General features: G+C 31.3%; 1 protein-coding gene across 1 annotated transcript; it reads right to left on the reverse strand.

The window, feature by feature from the left end:
- Positions 1–929: 929 nt before the first annotated feature.
- LOC139512011 (myeloid differentiation primary response protein MyD88-like) lies at positions 930–8,061 on the reverse strand. The gene is made up of 6 exons (XM_071299314.1): positions 7,417–8,061; positions 6,695–6,769; positions 5,752–5,835; positions 5,006–5,192; positions 3,414–3,505; positions 930–2,182 (listed from the first exon to the last, which is right to left on the reverse strand). Exons 1-6 carry the CDS (start codon positions 7,784–7,786, stop codon positions 1,542–1,544), a joined length of 1,449 nt encoding a protein of 482 aa, XP_071155415.1. The 5' UTR covers positions 7,787–8,061; the 3' UTR covers positions 930–1,541.
- Between the last annotated feature and the right edge of the window lie 8,275 nt (positions 8,062–16,336).

A 16,336-nucleotide genomic window follows, 5' to 3' on the forward strand; every position in this document is an offset into this window, starting at 1 on the left:
TTGCAATTAAATACCCATAAATGTGTACTAAATCTTCATATATTTAGTACATTTTAGTTGTGACCTTAATTTCAAAGCACATCGGTCCTGATTAAGATTCTGTTGTTGTTTATATATTTTCTACAAAAACCTAATGCTGATTATTTTTATCTTGAGGAAAAAGCAGATTTAAGTTTAAGATGGTAGTAATACTTTCTATTAGGCAAGTTCAAATTATTTACTTAAAAATCTTGCAATTGGTCCGGAACATATACATGATATTTTTGTAAATCTGGTACCAATGATTTTAAAGATAAACGACGAATGATAGTAGCAAGGCTCATTCAATTAATAGCAATAAGCCACAAGTAATGTGCAAAATTAGTAATCGTTGTTTTTTTTAATAATTGATGACAAGATCATAAAATTATCCAGTCTGTATAAATCGGGCTAAATCCATGTTCACCGATTTGACCAAAAATCTCATATTTGATGTATAACCATGTAAAATATTTATCCAGATTATGATAAAGTCTTTAATAAACCATTTACAGGACATGGGCTCGATATTATGTAGCTTCATTTACGTGTATTTCCATGTCTGTTTAATGATATATTTTAGGTGAAAATTATATGTTATTCATAGTTTTATCTGTATAAGAATGTTTTTTTGTTGATCGAATCAATCAATCAAATGATTTGCCTTTGTTTCACTTTCAATGTTGACATTCTTTTCCTTTAAATAACCGAACATTGCATGCGTTATCCATCTCTAGGTAAGAGTTTGAATTTCACATGCATACGGATTCAATGAGGTCGAAATATTCACTTGCAAGTGAATAATTCGTCATCGATGTTTCTTAGCTTATTTCGACAAACTTGAACCAAACTGCTGCTAGCGCTAATTATTATTTCATTATTTCCCTTTCATAAATAAAATAAATCAATGGTATATTCGTAGTTATTTTATTTTCAACCTGTTTTATTAAAACAAATTCTAGATCTGCAGATATAAACAACACAGATACGTCATTGCTATAAATAACCATGTTGTCTTATCCACAATCATTAAAGTACAAACCATAATCATGGTTTCTTAATCACACACACAATCATTAACGTACAAACTTATTCCATGATGTCTAAACCATACACACACAAGCATTAATGTTCACAAGAAGACCATACTTTTCAACAACATACAGCCAATAACGTAAACACTTAAATCATGGTTTCTTAAGCATACTCACAATCAGGTTTCTTAAGCATACTCACAATCAGTAATGTATAAGCTAAAATCATGATTTCTTAACCACATACCCAATAACTATGTATAAAGAAAGAACATACCTCTTAACGACAATCAATATAAATGTACAAACTGAAATCATGCACGCTTTCTTAACCACACATACAATCATTAATGTACACACTTATACATGTAACTCAGACAATCATTAATTAACCAACTTAAACCATGCTTGCTAAAATATTCAATCATTTATACAAATTAATTTCGGTCATATATCTAAGTAAGTATCCGTGTGGCATACATTATTGTCTCATTTGCTTTTACTGAGTGCGTTTTGTATACGACAAAGTAATTTCATCGCTTTTGACTTGTGCTCCGGTCGCTGTTGTATATTTTGAGAGTTAGGTAAAATTTTATCAAATGATTCATATGATGATGATATTTCGAATTTTCGTTTTGGTGATGACCCATCACTGCCCATACTGTTTTGATTGTCATTCAACTTGCAAACAGACATTTCGTCGGGTAGGGACTCAGCTGATATCATAGAAAATCTACTTGAGCTCGACGACTCGGTTGATGATCTTTTTGACGAAAGGAAAGTCCAAGAACTTGTTTTTTTCTCGATCCGTTCATGGGTACTCTTTTTCAACTCTGGTGAACTTTTACTTAGTGGAATTCTTGAATTATTCTTTCCTTGTCCCGATGATGTATTTAATTTCTCCATTGATGACGAATCTGATAATTCTTTACGTTCAGGAATTTTTCTAGGAACAAAACTCAATTCCTGTTCAGGATCTAAAGGAGCCCTGATTGAAGAGGCTAAGCGATCCCAAAACCATTCCATTAAATCAGGTTTAGTATAGTCACAAATAGTAACATGTCTTAAAATGTCGGGTATTTTAAGTCTATCTTCTAATAAAACAGGAATCAATCTTTTCTTTCGTGCACCTTAAAACGTACAAAAGAGGAAACAATGAATGTAAAATTCTGACGGACACATTAGTTTTCAGTTATTTACGCGGGTTATTCAGTGTGCGTCACATTTGTTAGGCTATCTCGTATAGACAGAAAAAATATCAGTTATTCCGCATCATTGAATTCTTAATTCAATTTTGAATAGTAAATATAAAAAAAATTGACGAGGTCATGGTCATATAAGAAAATTATGTGTATGAGCTGACAAACAAACAAAAATAACCAAACACTCGGACAATCAGAAAACGTTTTACACCATCAATAAAGTTATTATTAAAAAGTCATTGAACATGGAAATGAATGATATGAATTGTTTTCCTTAAAACCCAGGTCAAAGTCGTCACTATAACTTATACTGTAATTTGTTTTGAAGACTCATAAGTTATATGTTATTAAATCGGTATTCCAGTAGTATAACAATCTGATTAAAACATAGAACACTGATAAAGAAATCAGAGTTCTATATTTAAGTGAAATTGGTAGTATAAGTTTGTACTTATTCTTCTGTTTATCGTAAAACTTTCATTTTCTTTTTTTCAGTTTTCTGTGTAGAGGTGGGCTATTGTTGTTTGTCATTTTGTAGTTTTACTTTTAGTTAGTGGTGAAATTTAACTTTTATCCCTTACACTGCCTACCTTCATGGGTAATACATGTACGGAGCTCGGTCAAAGAGTTAATTAGTTTTCATCATTTTTTTAGGTAAAGCATATTTATTTTTGCTGATTATAGAATCATATTCAAAACAGTGTGGCTGTGACCATTGATTGACGACCTAAATTGTCCCATTGACTGGGACAGATTAAGTGAACATTTGTCTGTAACGATCACTGCTCACTACTTACTTATTATAGAATTTAAACTGTAGGGCCACCAAAGGTTCTTAACGCCTTTAATAATTAAAAAAATCGAAAAATTAATCAGGAATAACCTTTAGGTTTTGATTTATATTATTTATATAAATCAAAACATCGTGTTATTCCTAATTAATTTTTCGAATTACTTTATTTAAGTTTTGAGAACCTTTGGTGACCCCACAGTTTCAGTGTCTTTAACAAGTACATAGTGAGCAGTGATCTTACAGACAAACCTTCACCTAATTTGTCCCAATCAATGGGATGATTTAGGTCGTCAATCAATGGCCACAGCCACACTGTTTTGAATATGATGCTATATAATGTTATATTGCATATTTGAATAACATTACCTGGTGCTAATGATTGTGCAAATTTAACTTGGAAATCGCAATCTTGGCTGAGAAGAAATTCATGGCTTATTACTATGACCATTCGTCTACATCTGCGAAAAAGAAAGACAACATAATTACGATCACTTATGCAAAAACCTTCATCATGAAAATATCTGTAAGTATCAGCTTTTACAAATGTTCATTACATCTTGATCATGATATATATCACACAGTTATAAAAAATAATAAGAGAGTAGATCTGAAATTTAATTTCCATAATTTGTCAATAATTTTTAAATCAATATGTTCATGGAATTTATATGCATATAAGTGTTTTTGGAAATTAAAATGTAGTTAATTTCCTAATTATAGATCGTCTTTTATTTCCTTGTTCAAGATAAATGTAATGAAGATGCAGAATGTTTTCATTTACTGCTTTTACGACATGTGTTAAGATAGGCTAATGCTAAGGATTTCGCGCCCGTTCAACTGGTTCATCACCAAGCAATTTTGTGCCAGTACTAAATCAGACTATAGTGAACCATTTTATTCGTTATTTTCGTTTTTATTTTTGAAGGTATTGTCTTTTGTCCAATATTTATGGTACTATTTGTTATTCTTTTTTTTTATTATGTTACGTTTTAATACTGAAAATCCAAAATCCTTAGATGCATGATTTGGCTTTTTTAACGGTCTTTTCAGTTAAATAGCATTTCAGCTGTTTAGGTTCTTATACATCGCGTTCTTGGCTTCAAATATTCAGCTTTGAGGATTCCAGATGAAGGTAAATCCAGAAAAGAGCTTCGGAATCATGCAATTTATAACATGTTGTTTTCATTAATTGTAGGATGACAAAGTAGAAAGCTTGAATACCGCAGGTTGAATGTTAGTGGGGACATCTAATACAGCGATTAAGATTAATGTTCATGCATTGATGACTTTACTTTAAAAAATTGACACATAGGATAAACTTTATTAAACAAAAACATAAATTAGACCTACCACATTCAAACTGCCCTCTACCCGATCAAAAAGTGCATGTTTTGCTTGGAAAAATGGTTACATTGAATATATCATAAAAAGAAAAAAAATACTAATATTACCAATCTCATTGGGTATTGAAGCTATTGGAAACAAGTTACTAGTATTGAAATCTAGTGTGTCGGTTAAATGAAGTTACAACACGATTCATTAAAAACTAGGTAAATGGTTTAAAAATACAAAGGTCAAGCCACCAAACCCCTAAATGATAAATAACAACATTTAATTAGTGAGAGGTGTAATAGAAGATCAAAGTACATTTGAATATATGAAAAAGGTCAAAAAGTGAACGTTCATGCTTATTCTTAAATATCTACGCATACTATATATTGTACTTCAAATGCATTTAATTCCCTCACTCGAAATAAGTATTGTCAAATAAAGGCAACAGCAGTATACCACTGTTCAATAGTCATAAATCGATTTAAGTTAAACAAATCCGGATCACATACCAAAACTGAGGGAAACAAATCAACTATAAAAGGAAAAAAGAACACGGAACAAATAGAAAAACACTGACCTGCTTGTTAAATTTTATCACAAAACAACAAAGTATAAACCTCAATTACCTTGCTTTGATCAATTCAGCATCCATCATGTATTTTGCCCCTCCAGCAAGACAATCTCTAATAGGAATACAAAGTTTCAAACCATGTTTATGTTCAAGCTGTTTGATACATTGTTGTACAAAGTAACCGTCCTTGCCCTCTGCATCTGGGTTGTAGCAAACAAAAGCATCATATATAATCGGATTATCTGAAAAAAATATCCCTTTAGACATTTTAAACAATTCTTGCTTATTCATTTTATGTTCTGGCATATAAAGATTCTGACCGGCGTTACATATATATATACTAGTAATTATTGTTTTTCTTTCCATATATTCATTTATCATATGACGTATTGGTGCATGCATTTTCATCACTAAGAGTTTATTTTTTTTGTCAAGCTAAATTAACTTATGAATGGTTGCTGTTTCAAGGAGAAATTCAGTCTTTAGTTTTCTATGTAGTTTCTTGTGTACTATTATTTTTCTGTTTGTCTTTTTCATTTTTAGCCATGGCGTTGTCAGTTTATCAAGTCGATTAATGAACTGGAATGTTCCCCTGGTATCTTTCGCCCCTCTTTTAAAGGTTCCAACGAATAAGTTCATACGAGAACATAAGCTATTGTAATTGGACAGTTACACATGGAAACATCTAAATATCCAGACAAGGAGGAACTCTCCATTCTCGGGAAAGGTTTCGTTTCTTTCGCAACAGTTTTTTTTTATTTTAATCGTATAACTTGTGACGTATACAAACTTAAGCAGTACCTGGATTTTCAGAATCATGGATTGTCAGGTATCTGGTTTCATCGCATAAATGGTCTCTGTTAGCTGGAACGGTTGTTGAAGATACTAAAATATAAATTCATTTTACAGACAATTAATTAAAATAAGCTCCTAATACAATGTATCAGAAGAAAGTAAAATCATAAAATAAAATACTGAACTCTGAGGAAAATTCAAAACGGAAAGTATATTGTATACATGATAAATGTAAACACGTGTTTAGTATTTCTTTACCTGTATCTGAAGTTACCCGATTTTTTGCTCACAACGAACTTAATTTTTGTGGTACCTATGGTTGCATAATAAAACCCAAAAAAGTAACAAAAACATCTAATTATTTCTTAACATTGTCTTTAGCGAAACATAAAGATAAAAAATAGCTATTCCATGTGATGGCTGTTTTGTGTATTATCATTTGCAAGGAGAAATGTCTGATATACTTATATATTGCAATATGCACTGGTAAATCAACTTTGAAATTTTAAAATTGTTCCAGTTGATTTTGCACATAACTATTCTCATTTGAAGCATATCTATGCAGTAACTGTAGTAAATAGCTATATAACCAACCTCATTTTTGATAGTTTAGAATGGTACCAGAGTTTTCGTGTTCGGTTTTAATTGTTTTAATTGTATAAATTTCAAGATTATTATAGTTAAATCAGAATATATTGATATGATTAATTTACATGATAATCATACTGATTAAGGGTATTTGTTATTCGAAATTTTAATAGGTTTTTACTTTTTACATTTAATGTTTGCTTTTGTTCATATTGGTGTTGTTTTGTACACTTCTTTAGGCGTTAATATATATATAATTTATATAAATATATACTCAATATCACATTGTTATAATATCGTTGTGAAAACATTTCAGTAAAATGAAGCGACAATTGGTATAAGGGAGATAATAAAAACTTACTGGTTGGTTCTTGTAATGGACAATAATCGTTTTTTAGTCTTTCTTGTTGTTCGATAAAAGTTTGTGCATCTCGTTCTGCAAAATAAACATGCATACATTTTGTATTTAGTGTTATTAAATTTTCAACATAATAGTTTGGGAAGAATTGAATAATAAAACAAATTGAGGGAGGCATTTAAAATAAAATTATGTTGATAGATTTTTTTCTGAAATATAGAGTTGTGTTTTTATTGAATTTCGCAGATTAACAAATCACTTTATTGACAATGTGAGATTTATTTTTGATCATCACTTCTCCATGGCAAAATCAAAGAAAAATTAGATTTGTTAAAACGTATTTCTGAATTGTATACTCAAACATTATGAAAAGGTAAATTGAAAGTGCCAAAAGAAATTTTCCAGAATACTATAACGCGATAGAAATTACTAATTCGGCAAGCGGCATAAACATTTGTCTGATTCATATTAACCATCGCTTGTTATAAAAATGAAATACTTCAGGAAAACTCAACTGTTCAATAAGATGCAGTTAACTTCTAAATTTTTAATACTTGTATCGTTCTATCTATAAATCGTAAGGCATTCGGATGTATAGTACATAGTAGTTTTTATGCTTGTGTCTGTCATTGAGTGTTTATATATATATATATATATTTCAATCTCGTGCCATGTTTCAGAAGATAGAAAAAAGACACACTTAATATATGATGTTCGTCTCTTACCTACGTACGATTTGCTGTCAGATAAAACGTCTTTCCTATCTAATTGTTGTAAACAAGACCACAAATGTCCCAAAGTAGAATCAGAATTTGAATTTGTTTCCCATTCATACAGAAGTTCCTCAGTCGGTTTCCCTGTTCTTTCCATTTTTGATATTTCAAGATTGCTGAATCCCACTATTTCAGCTAGTCCTCTCCAATCACAAAGCATTCCATTATCTACATTAATAGTAGTCAACTCTTTATCCATGTGCATTGCTATTTGACGACGGGCACTTGGGCGTAAAGCCTGGAGAGAAATAGACCTGAATCTCGGCTCCAACATTGTGATTCTATCGTCTTCCTCCATGTCACAGTCTGTTATCGTTTGCATAATTGCAGTTAATTGTAATTGTCCTCAAGTGTGTCAAATAAGTGAATGGTGCTATAATTATTGTGCTATATAAATTATACACAGAATTTATAATAAATACTAAAATTTGTGTAAGTGCATTTTCCTGGTAGTCCTTTACTAGTTGGTAATCATATGCATTTTGAACAACCACGATTACACCTGCAACGGAAGATTTCAATTAATCTCAAAATTGTGAATCAAGTTTTAAAGTAGTTACGTAAATGACCTAAAATGTGCAAGGTCTTACAATAGATACTTGGCTAAATTTAAATACTTCCGCGAAAAGCCCCTTTTAAATACGTCCAAATATGGCAGTAAGGTAGAAATTTCCAATTCATGTAAACAGGAAGATAATATACTGTCATGTATACTTTTTCAATATTGTTTAACTTGGGAAAACCCCAAAGTTGTAAGGCATTTAATTTCTATTACCTATTTAAAAAAAAAATACTTTACATATAGACTAAATTGTAAGTTATATAAATAAAGTTATTGCGGGTTATAGAAAATGGCAGGCAAACGTCTCTCCTTTTTTAAAAGTACTAGTATGGTTGAATGAATTTTCTTAAAATCGGTGCATACTTGCACAGAACACTGCATATACAATTAATATAGAAGTCAATCAAAGAATTTCTTAAATCAATTGTTTGTTCATTACAAATCAATTTTGTAAGATCAACACATTTGGTATGTATACCATAAGATAATATATCGATTTTTAAGGTAGCACAATACAAAGATGTTTTTACTTCCAATCACTAACCTTTGAAATGCTGTAACTTTCTTATGAATGCATAGAAAATAATAAAAGAGGTATATATAGATAGATAAAAGATTTATCTTTTAAATGAATGCAATATTTTTATTATGCAATCATTATGTAATCAATTATTATGTAATTAGTGGCAAAATCTGGGTAAGTTCACTTGAAAGAATTTAGCTCTATCATCTCTTTAACTATATACAGAAAATTTTAACGAAATCTCAATCAACACATCATGTGCTTCAAAAGGGTGTCTCAGATTGTCTCTATTGTATTCCATTCTCTCATAAATCTCTAATTAATGTAAACATCCTAACCACATAAAAGAAGATAATGTTCAATTAGGTGTAAAATTTGTTCTATACATTCTATCTGAAATCTGAGACACACTTTTGTAGATAATGGCCATAGGAACAACATATAATAAAATCAACCCTCTAGGGATACCTATGCAGAAGCTAATTTCATTTGAAAGTGGAAATTTGGTGAAAAATATTTTAGAAACAGTTAACATTATAATTGCTTACATAATTGTTGCATAATACTAACATTGCATTTATTTGAAAGAGTAATCTGTTAGCTATCCAAAACTACCACTTTTATAAATTTTCAAGCATTATTAAGAAAGTTACAGCATTTTAAAACTTGGGAGTAGGAGTTATAAAATCTTTGTATTGTGCTACCTTAAGTCAGCAAACACGTGTTAATTTTTACCCCTTTTGGAATGGTGTCTTTAACAAAATTTCAAGTGCAATCAAATCAAAACAGTTACACAAAATGTAGATGTACGACTGTGTATATATACCTAAGTAATAACTTAGTCTTCACAGTTCCAATTTGATTGTGCGTTGCGTTTAATGAATAGCAAAAAGGATATAATTAAAAAACAGAGTTTAATTTCCCTTTATAATATACGACCAAAAATCGGTATACCTGTTGAAAAATGATTTTACTTTAATTTAAGGCTAGTCGTCAGAAAAGTCGTACGGTGCAGTGTTTTTTATTTTTTATTTGACGTTTTGTAAGCAAAACTGACATGACATATGTGGATTCTACGAGGCATGCAACTTTGCAAATCTTCGTGCTGAGTCACTTCAATTAACGATTAAGCGTTCCCTAAATTCAAAACTTCATGTTTGTGCTTATTTTTAATTTATATCTATATTACAAAAGACTCGTTTAGTTCAATTATCGATAAATGGATTAATTGCCTATATTCAAACACGAAACTACGCTGGGAAAGTCTGCAGATTTTCTATAAAATTTCATATGCTCATAATTGAATCAACAAAGGGGTTCACAATCCATGCCTTTTTATCCCGTTGTCTTTTTATTTCAGTTCTAGCTTTAATGAAAATATATCTGCATAAATAAGGTCTGTCTTATCTTAGCTAAACTAAGTTGAAAAGTCAGTGTGGGCTTTTACTCAATCAGATACGTGCTACGGAAATAACTCGAGATTCCATGCTCTTGTGATATGGTTGTTTTGGTTCTACTGACACAGCTTCATGTTTGGGAGGTATGCATTCGAACTTAAGCTACGTGGGTTCCAGGCTCTAAAGTAGTTGTGAAGCCAGTTTTGTTACATTTCGTAGTTTTAATTACACCATAAAAGAAAAGGCAAAGGCAAAGGCGCTCCGTCTGATTTTTTTCTTATCTGACTTAAACATTTGAATCAGTTCGACAATCGTGAAAACATGCTTGGGTTTCATGGCGTCTGTATTCGTTATGCAAGACGTTCAAGTCAGGAAGATGGCCATTGTTATATTTTACTTCGTTTACGTGTGTTTTACATTTTAGTGTTGTATTTCTTTTGTGTCGTTGTTCTCCTCTTATATTTGATGTGTTTCCCTCAGTTATAGTTTGTAACGCGGATTTTTTTTCTCTTTTTTTCAATCGATTTATGAATTTCGAACAGCGGTATACTACTGTTGCCTTTATTTCTTAACATATTGATAGTTTAAGATAGACACACGAAAGAGTCTTAATCAAATGTCATGAATCGTTGAGAAAATATGATAACAGAATTTACTAAAGATGGAGAGGACAAGCATCCTAGCCATCAGGATCATGTGATGTGGTATACAAATAACATGCATCAAACTTTAAATCAATCTGATTTTTAATTAGATTGACTTAGAACAAAATTGGTTTTATTGATGGACAGGTTCATGTTTGAAATTAACATTAAAAAACGTAATGGTGCTCAAAGTTAAGAATGAATACGCATGCCAGAGCCTCGAAAAATGAATACTCAACTTTTTTAACATCTAGAAAAATTCTCATGCTTATAAGTACTGTTTGCAAAAGTATGAATCATTCGAAATACTAAGGATTTTCTTATCCCAGACATATATATTATCTTATCCGTATTTAGCACAACTTTATTTTTGTTTGACTTTCTATATATTTGATCAGAGCGTCACTGATGATCTTATGTAGACGAAACGCGCGTCTGGCGTATCAAATTATAAGCCTGGGGTACCTTTGATAACTATTTGAATAAAAACTCCTTAAATCGAGTTTTGTTGTGACATTTTCATATTGAATGATTTAGAGTTCATTTGATAAATCTTATATTAGTTATTTTTTTAATAATACTAATGACACTAATAGTCAGTTTTTTTAATTGAACAAAATGGTATTTTCGAACAAATCATTCTTCGTTTGTGTTTAAGTAAGACTGTAAGATCAGTCAGGAAACTAGAATTGTCAAAATGTGGTTACAGAAGCTATTTATAGACATTTTTTTCTTGAAATAAAAAAGGAATATGAATTACATAAAAGGAGTGTTCTGGAGGATTTCCGATTACGTTATATGTTTTATCAAAGTTGTGATGTGTATACGTAATATATGATAAATATATTTATTACAAAGTCAAGCCTAGTATCTTGGATAAGGGTTTTCCCTAAGGATTAAGGATGTTGTCGGCTTAAACTCGATACTAGTTAGAAAAAAGTAAAATCACAAAAATACTGAACTCCGAGGAAAATTAAAAGCGAAAAGTTCCTAATAAAATGGAAAAATCAAATGATAAAATATATCAAACGAATGGAGAACAACTGTAATATTCCTGACTTGGGACAGGCATTTTCAAATGTAGAAAAGTGATAATTTCAAAATAAAAATCGTCTCGGTTCTGAGATGATTATGTATGTCAAATTCGAGGTATAAGTCTAATAAAGAGGCGGAGGAAGCCGTGTCTGTTGTTTCTTTAATTACTAGTTCTGGGAGATATATTTATGGAACCCAATCAGAAAATTTCGGATTTTTAATGGAAAGAACACAAACACAATATCTGAAAGTGAAATTAAATATTTTGGCTTCTTTGATCTTTTTACAAGTGTCTGAAGGGACTCCGATATCGACAGGAGAGGTACACAGTTCGTTCCCATAGGAATGCCGACAATTTGTTAAAAAGTTTACCTCAAAATTCAACAAATATGTTGTTGATAAGACTATCAGTACCTTGGTATGTCCCTAAGGATGTTATCCTGTGAGACTCGATACAAATCTAAGTGTTCTGTCGGTCGCTTTTGATGTAAAACGTTGAGACTCAATTTGAGGTCTACTGCAAGACCCTTTGTCTGTTCCTAATGATGTCTTAGTGGACTGTCGGCCACAAATGCAGTTATTAGCTGATACTCGACTTTAGGGGAACTGCAAGAACCGCGGTATATCACTCAGGATGTTATCCTCTGAGGCTCTATACAAATGTGGCTAGACTGTCGGTCACAAATGGTATTCGATTAAGAGTCAGCACCTCTGTCTGTCCCCACTGAGGCTCTATACACATGCATGTTAGTGGAGCGTCGGTCACCAATGGTATTCGATTGAGAGTCACTAGTCAGTCCCTCCATCCGTCCCAACTTATGCTCTATACACATGTTAGTGGAGTGTTGGTCACAAATTGTATTCGATTGAGAGTTGCTGCTTGGTAGACTGTCAGCCCCTCCGTCTGTCCCCATTGAGGCTCCATACAAACTTTAATGCAATTTCAATGTCGAAAATGTACTTCATGCATAGACGCTTAGCGTTGATAAAAAAAATATCAATCGGGTAGGTTCTGCAAATAGGTAGATATGGAATAAGGACGGGGAATTTGAACAGTGACTGAAAACGTGTTTATGTTGAATAACTTTCCATGGGCAAATGATTGCCTTGAAACAATCGACAGCTTAAAGAACTTTTGTGAAAGTTCTACATACATATATGTGGGTATTAATGTTACGTACAGTGTATTTTAATAATTCAAACATTTATTAATATGATGATCGTCATTATATGCATAGAAACGATTCCTATACTGGTTACGTGTCAGTCACTTTGATTAGATTTTTAACTTGTTAGACCTGGAAGGTATTTCATTTCAATTTTGTATTACTTTGTTGATGGATAAGTTTCAATATGTTTAATTATCAAACGTGCTTTACTTGTTTTTTGTGTCTTTTTAGAGGGAACGTGGGCGGAGGATCATTAGTTAATCTTATTCTATCAATTTATCAGTTAGTTCTTAGTCTTCTGTTTCACTAATACACTTTTTAAAATCATGTTTGGAAATTCTAGAATATTGATGCTTTATGTAATGACATTTCACAATAGTATTTCATTTTGAAATATTTCCTAATATTGTATTGATATGTTAGTGTTTCCGTTCACAAGTGCGTACTTTTATAATTGTATGGACGTGTACATAAATAGTCCTATATAAGTATTCGATCAACAATTATTTTCATGAAAAATAGAGTATAAATACATTTTCAAATTAGGGCAAAACGTGCACACTCTGTGACGTCAGTGGGTTAACGATGCATTAATAGTACATACTTAAATCTATTTTCATATATCATGGTTATCATATCATGTCTAGACGATGACATAATATATCTTTGGAGACGACTTTTTAAAAATGAGTGCTTTATGTAAATAGATGAAAACAACAAACCAGAATAAAGTCAACTAAATATGTCACAATAACAATATTTAATTCGAGATTAGAACAGAAGACGTAATACAATGGTTTTGGCAGAAAGGACTGGTTATAATCTGCCACTCGTTCACAAGACAATGGTTTGGACAAAAGGGACGGATAAGAATCCGTCACTCGTTCAGAAGACAAAGGCTTATACACAAAAGACGGGTTATGAATCCGCCACTTGTTCATAAGACAATGGTTTGTAAAAAAAGACATGTTATAATTTGCCACTTGTTCATCTTCATATGAAAGCTCAAAGTCCGAAGATCATTCTAATGTTATATTAAATAAATTACTTTGGTTTATTTAATAGAAATTGCGTGTGAAACCAAAAAGTCCCTAAATTTAAATACTGGAACTTTTATCATATTATTTTAAGACACTGTGATGAATATATTGTGTATGCAATCTGCATTGTTAAAACAATTACTTGATGTAAGAAATACACATGACCCATATCATGTCATAACTATATAAATCTGGGAGTCTTAAAATATATATGGCTATTCAAATTATATCACACGATATAATATAGAAATAATTTTATGGGTATAAAACATTAGATCGCTTCCTTGTTCCCAGATATGATTTTTTGTTAAATAATATAGAAACTATAGGGCAATTCTTAATTCATTTAATCTACATGAACATTTGTATATCAAGTAAGAAATTTACATAATTTTAGTGAAAACAGACGACCAATGTAACAGTTTTTATATATACCCGTAATACAATACAGTAATGCTTATAAACAAAACTATTTAATATATCAAATGCTATAAATGTCATTATATATTGATTCCTGTTGCACACAGTTCCCGAAAATTTATTTTCAGGACGATGAAATGTTGACAACATGTGAAAATACCATGTTTAATACAAAATCAACACATTTAAAATCGAATGTCCGTCACGGCGGGTTAGAAGGTTATAATCCAAAAAGAAGACACTGCAAAAATTGACCCCAAGCCGACCAGTTTATTTTATTTACATTTATTTCATAAATGTGTGTAAGATTTATAAAGATACAAAAACACCAATGTTAACGTCTGTGGTTTGAACTTGTTACCTCCGGTATCCGAAGAGAGTTCCTCAGTATGTCCATACGGATGTTATCCTCTGAAGCTCGATACAAATAACAGTTGACTGCCGGTCACTGCGGAAGTTAATCAATGAGATGCCAGTTCACCAATTTGGTCTTTATGATGATGTACTATCAGACTCGATCCACATGTTAGTGGACTGTCGGTCACTAATGATGGTATTTGCTTAGTCTCGATTAAACGAGAACTGTCATTCTCTCCGTCTGTCCCTAATGATGTTCAAGAAGCTCGATACAACTATAAGGGGACTGTCAGTCATTTATGATGTTGTCGCCTGATGCTTGATGCTAGATGGACTGTCAGTTCCTCCATTTTTACGGCTAGATACAAATGTTATTGGCGTGTCGGTAACTAATAATGTCATTCGCGTACTAAATAGGTTTTGTGGAAGTTGTCTTGTCAGTCCCTTGATTTGTCCCAACAGATATTATCCAGGCTCAATACAAATATAGGTGTACTGTCAGTCACTCATGATGTAATTCACTGAGACTTGAGGATATTTGGATTGTCTCTTAGAATTTCTTCATCTGAAGCAAGATGCTCGATTCAAATGATGGTGGACTTTCAGTTTCTCCAAAATTACAAGAAGTTGAGAAGTCGGGAGTTCTGCATTCGACATGCATTTTTTATTTAAAATTTTTATGAAAATGAATACAAAACAAAGTTTCAACTCCCTCTGACAGCTTTCCTAACGTTATCACAATGTTGGTCACTCTTAAAACGCATTTAATGTGTTTTGCCTCCAAGTTATGTCTGTAAAGGTCAATACAAATCTTTGTACGTATGTATAGGATGTTTCGTCCGATATAGTTTTTACGGCCATGTTTTGATGGCATTTCATCAATAATTTATGACATTATAGTCAGAAACGTATTTGCTATCATTTCTTATCACAATATAATAATAGAAACATTATGATTCGATACAAAATAACCGATATATGACTGATTTAGGTCGTATTGGAGTATAAATAAAATAGGATAAAACTTTGTTCATACTTTGTGCAAAAACGTAGTATATATTGTGATATGTACAAAAATATAATTAAAATGATAGGTCACCGAGAATTTTCTCCAGCTTCTCCAGGTTGTGAGAAAATGACACATTTTGTATGGATTATACAGGAAAAACCATCATTATGTGATTATAGAAGCTCAACTAAATGATAGAATAGTAAAAAAAAAAAAAAAAACGAGAAGTAAGCTTTTAGAGAATGCTTTGGGAATATCTAATAAAAGATAAGGTCCCCGTACGTTTTTCCCCGGCTAAAATATAAAATAGCAAAAATGTAATGTAGATTCCTTCAAAAAATGCACTGTTTTAGAGTTATTTCCCTTAAAATGAAAATTTAAAAAACATTAGAAATAAAGCAAAAATAATCTACGCTTGAAAAAAAATTAATATTAATAAAAAGTTAAAATTTTATAAATCTAATTGTTCTTTTAAATTCAAATTCTCATAGATATCTGTCCTAATCATCAACTTTTGCCAATTCGATTGAATTTCTGGATCTTATGTTCCCTGATATTTACAATACAAGATGGCAACAGATTCTAACTTAATATGGCATTACTCAACGTTCAGTCGCGATTATTACAAAAAGTATTCATGACGATAATAAAAAATTATCAATATATCAAACATTTTGGTTCTGCAAGTGAGTCAACATGAATATAGGGCAAGAAAT

The sequence above is a fragment of the Mytilus edulis genome, chromosome 2, assembly GCF_963676685.1.
Source record: "Mytilus edulis chromosome 2, xbMytEdul2.2, whole genome shotgun sequence".
NCBI classification, from domain to species: Eukaryota; Metazoa; Mollusca; class Bivalvia; order Mytilida; family Mytilidae; genus Mytilus; species Mytilus edulis.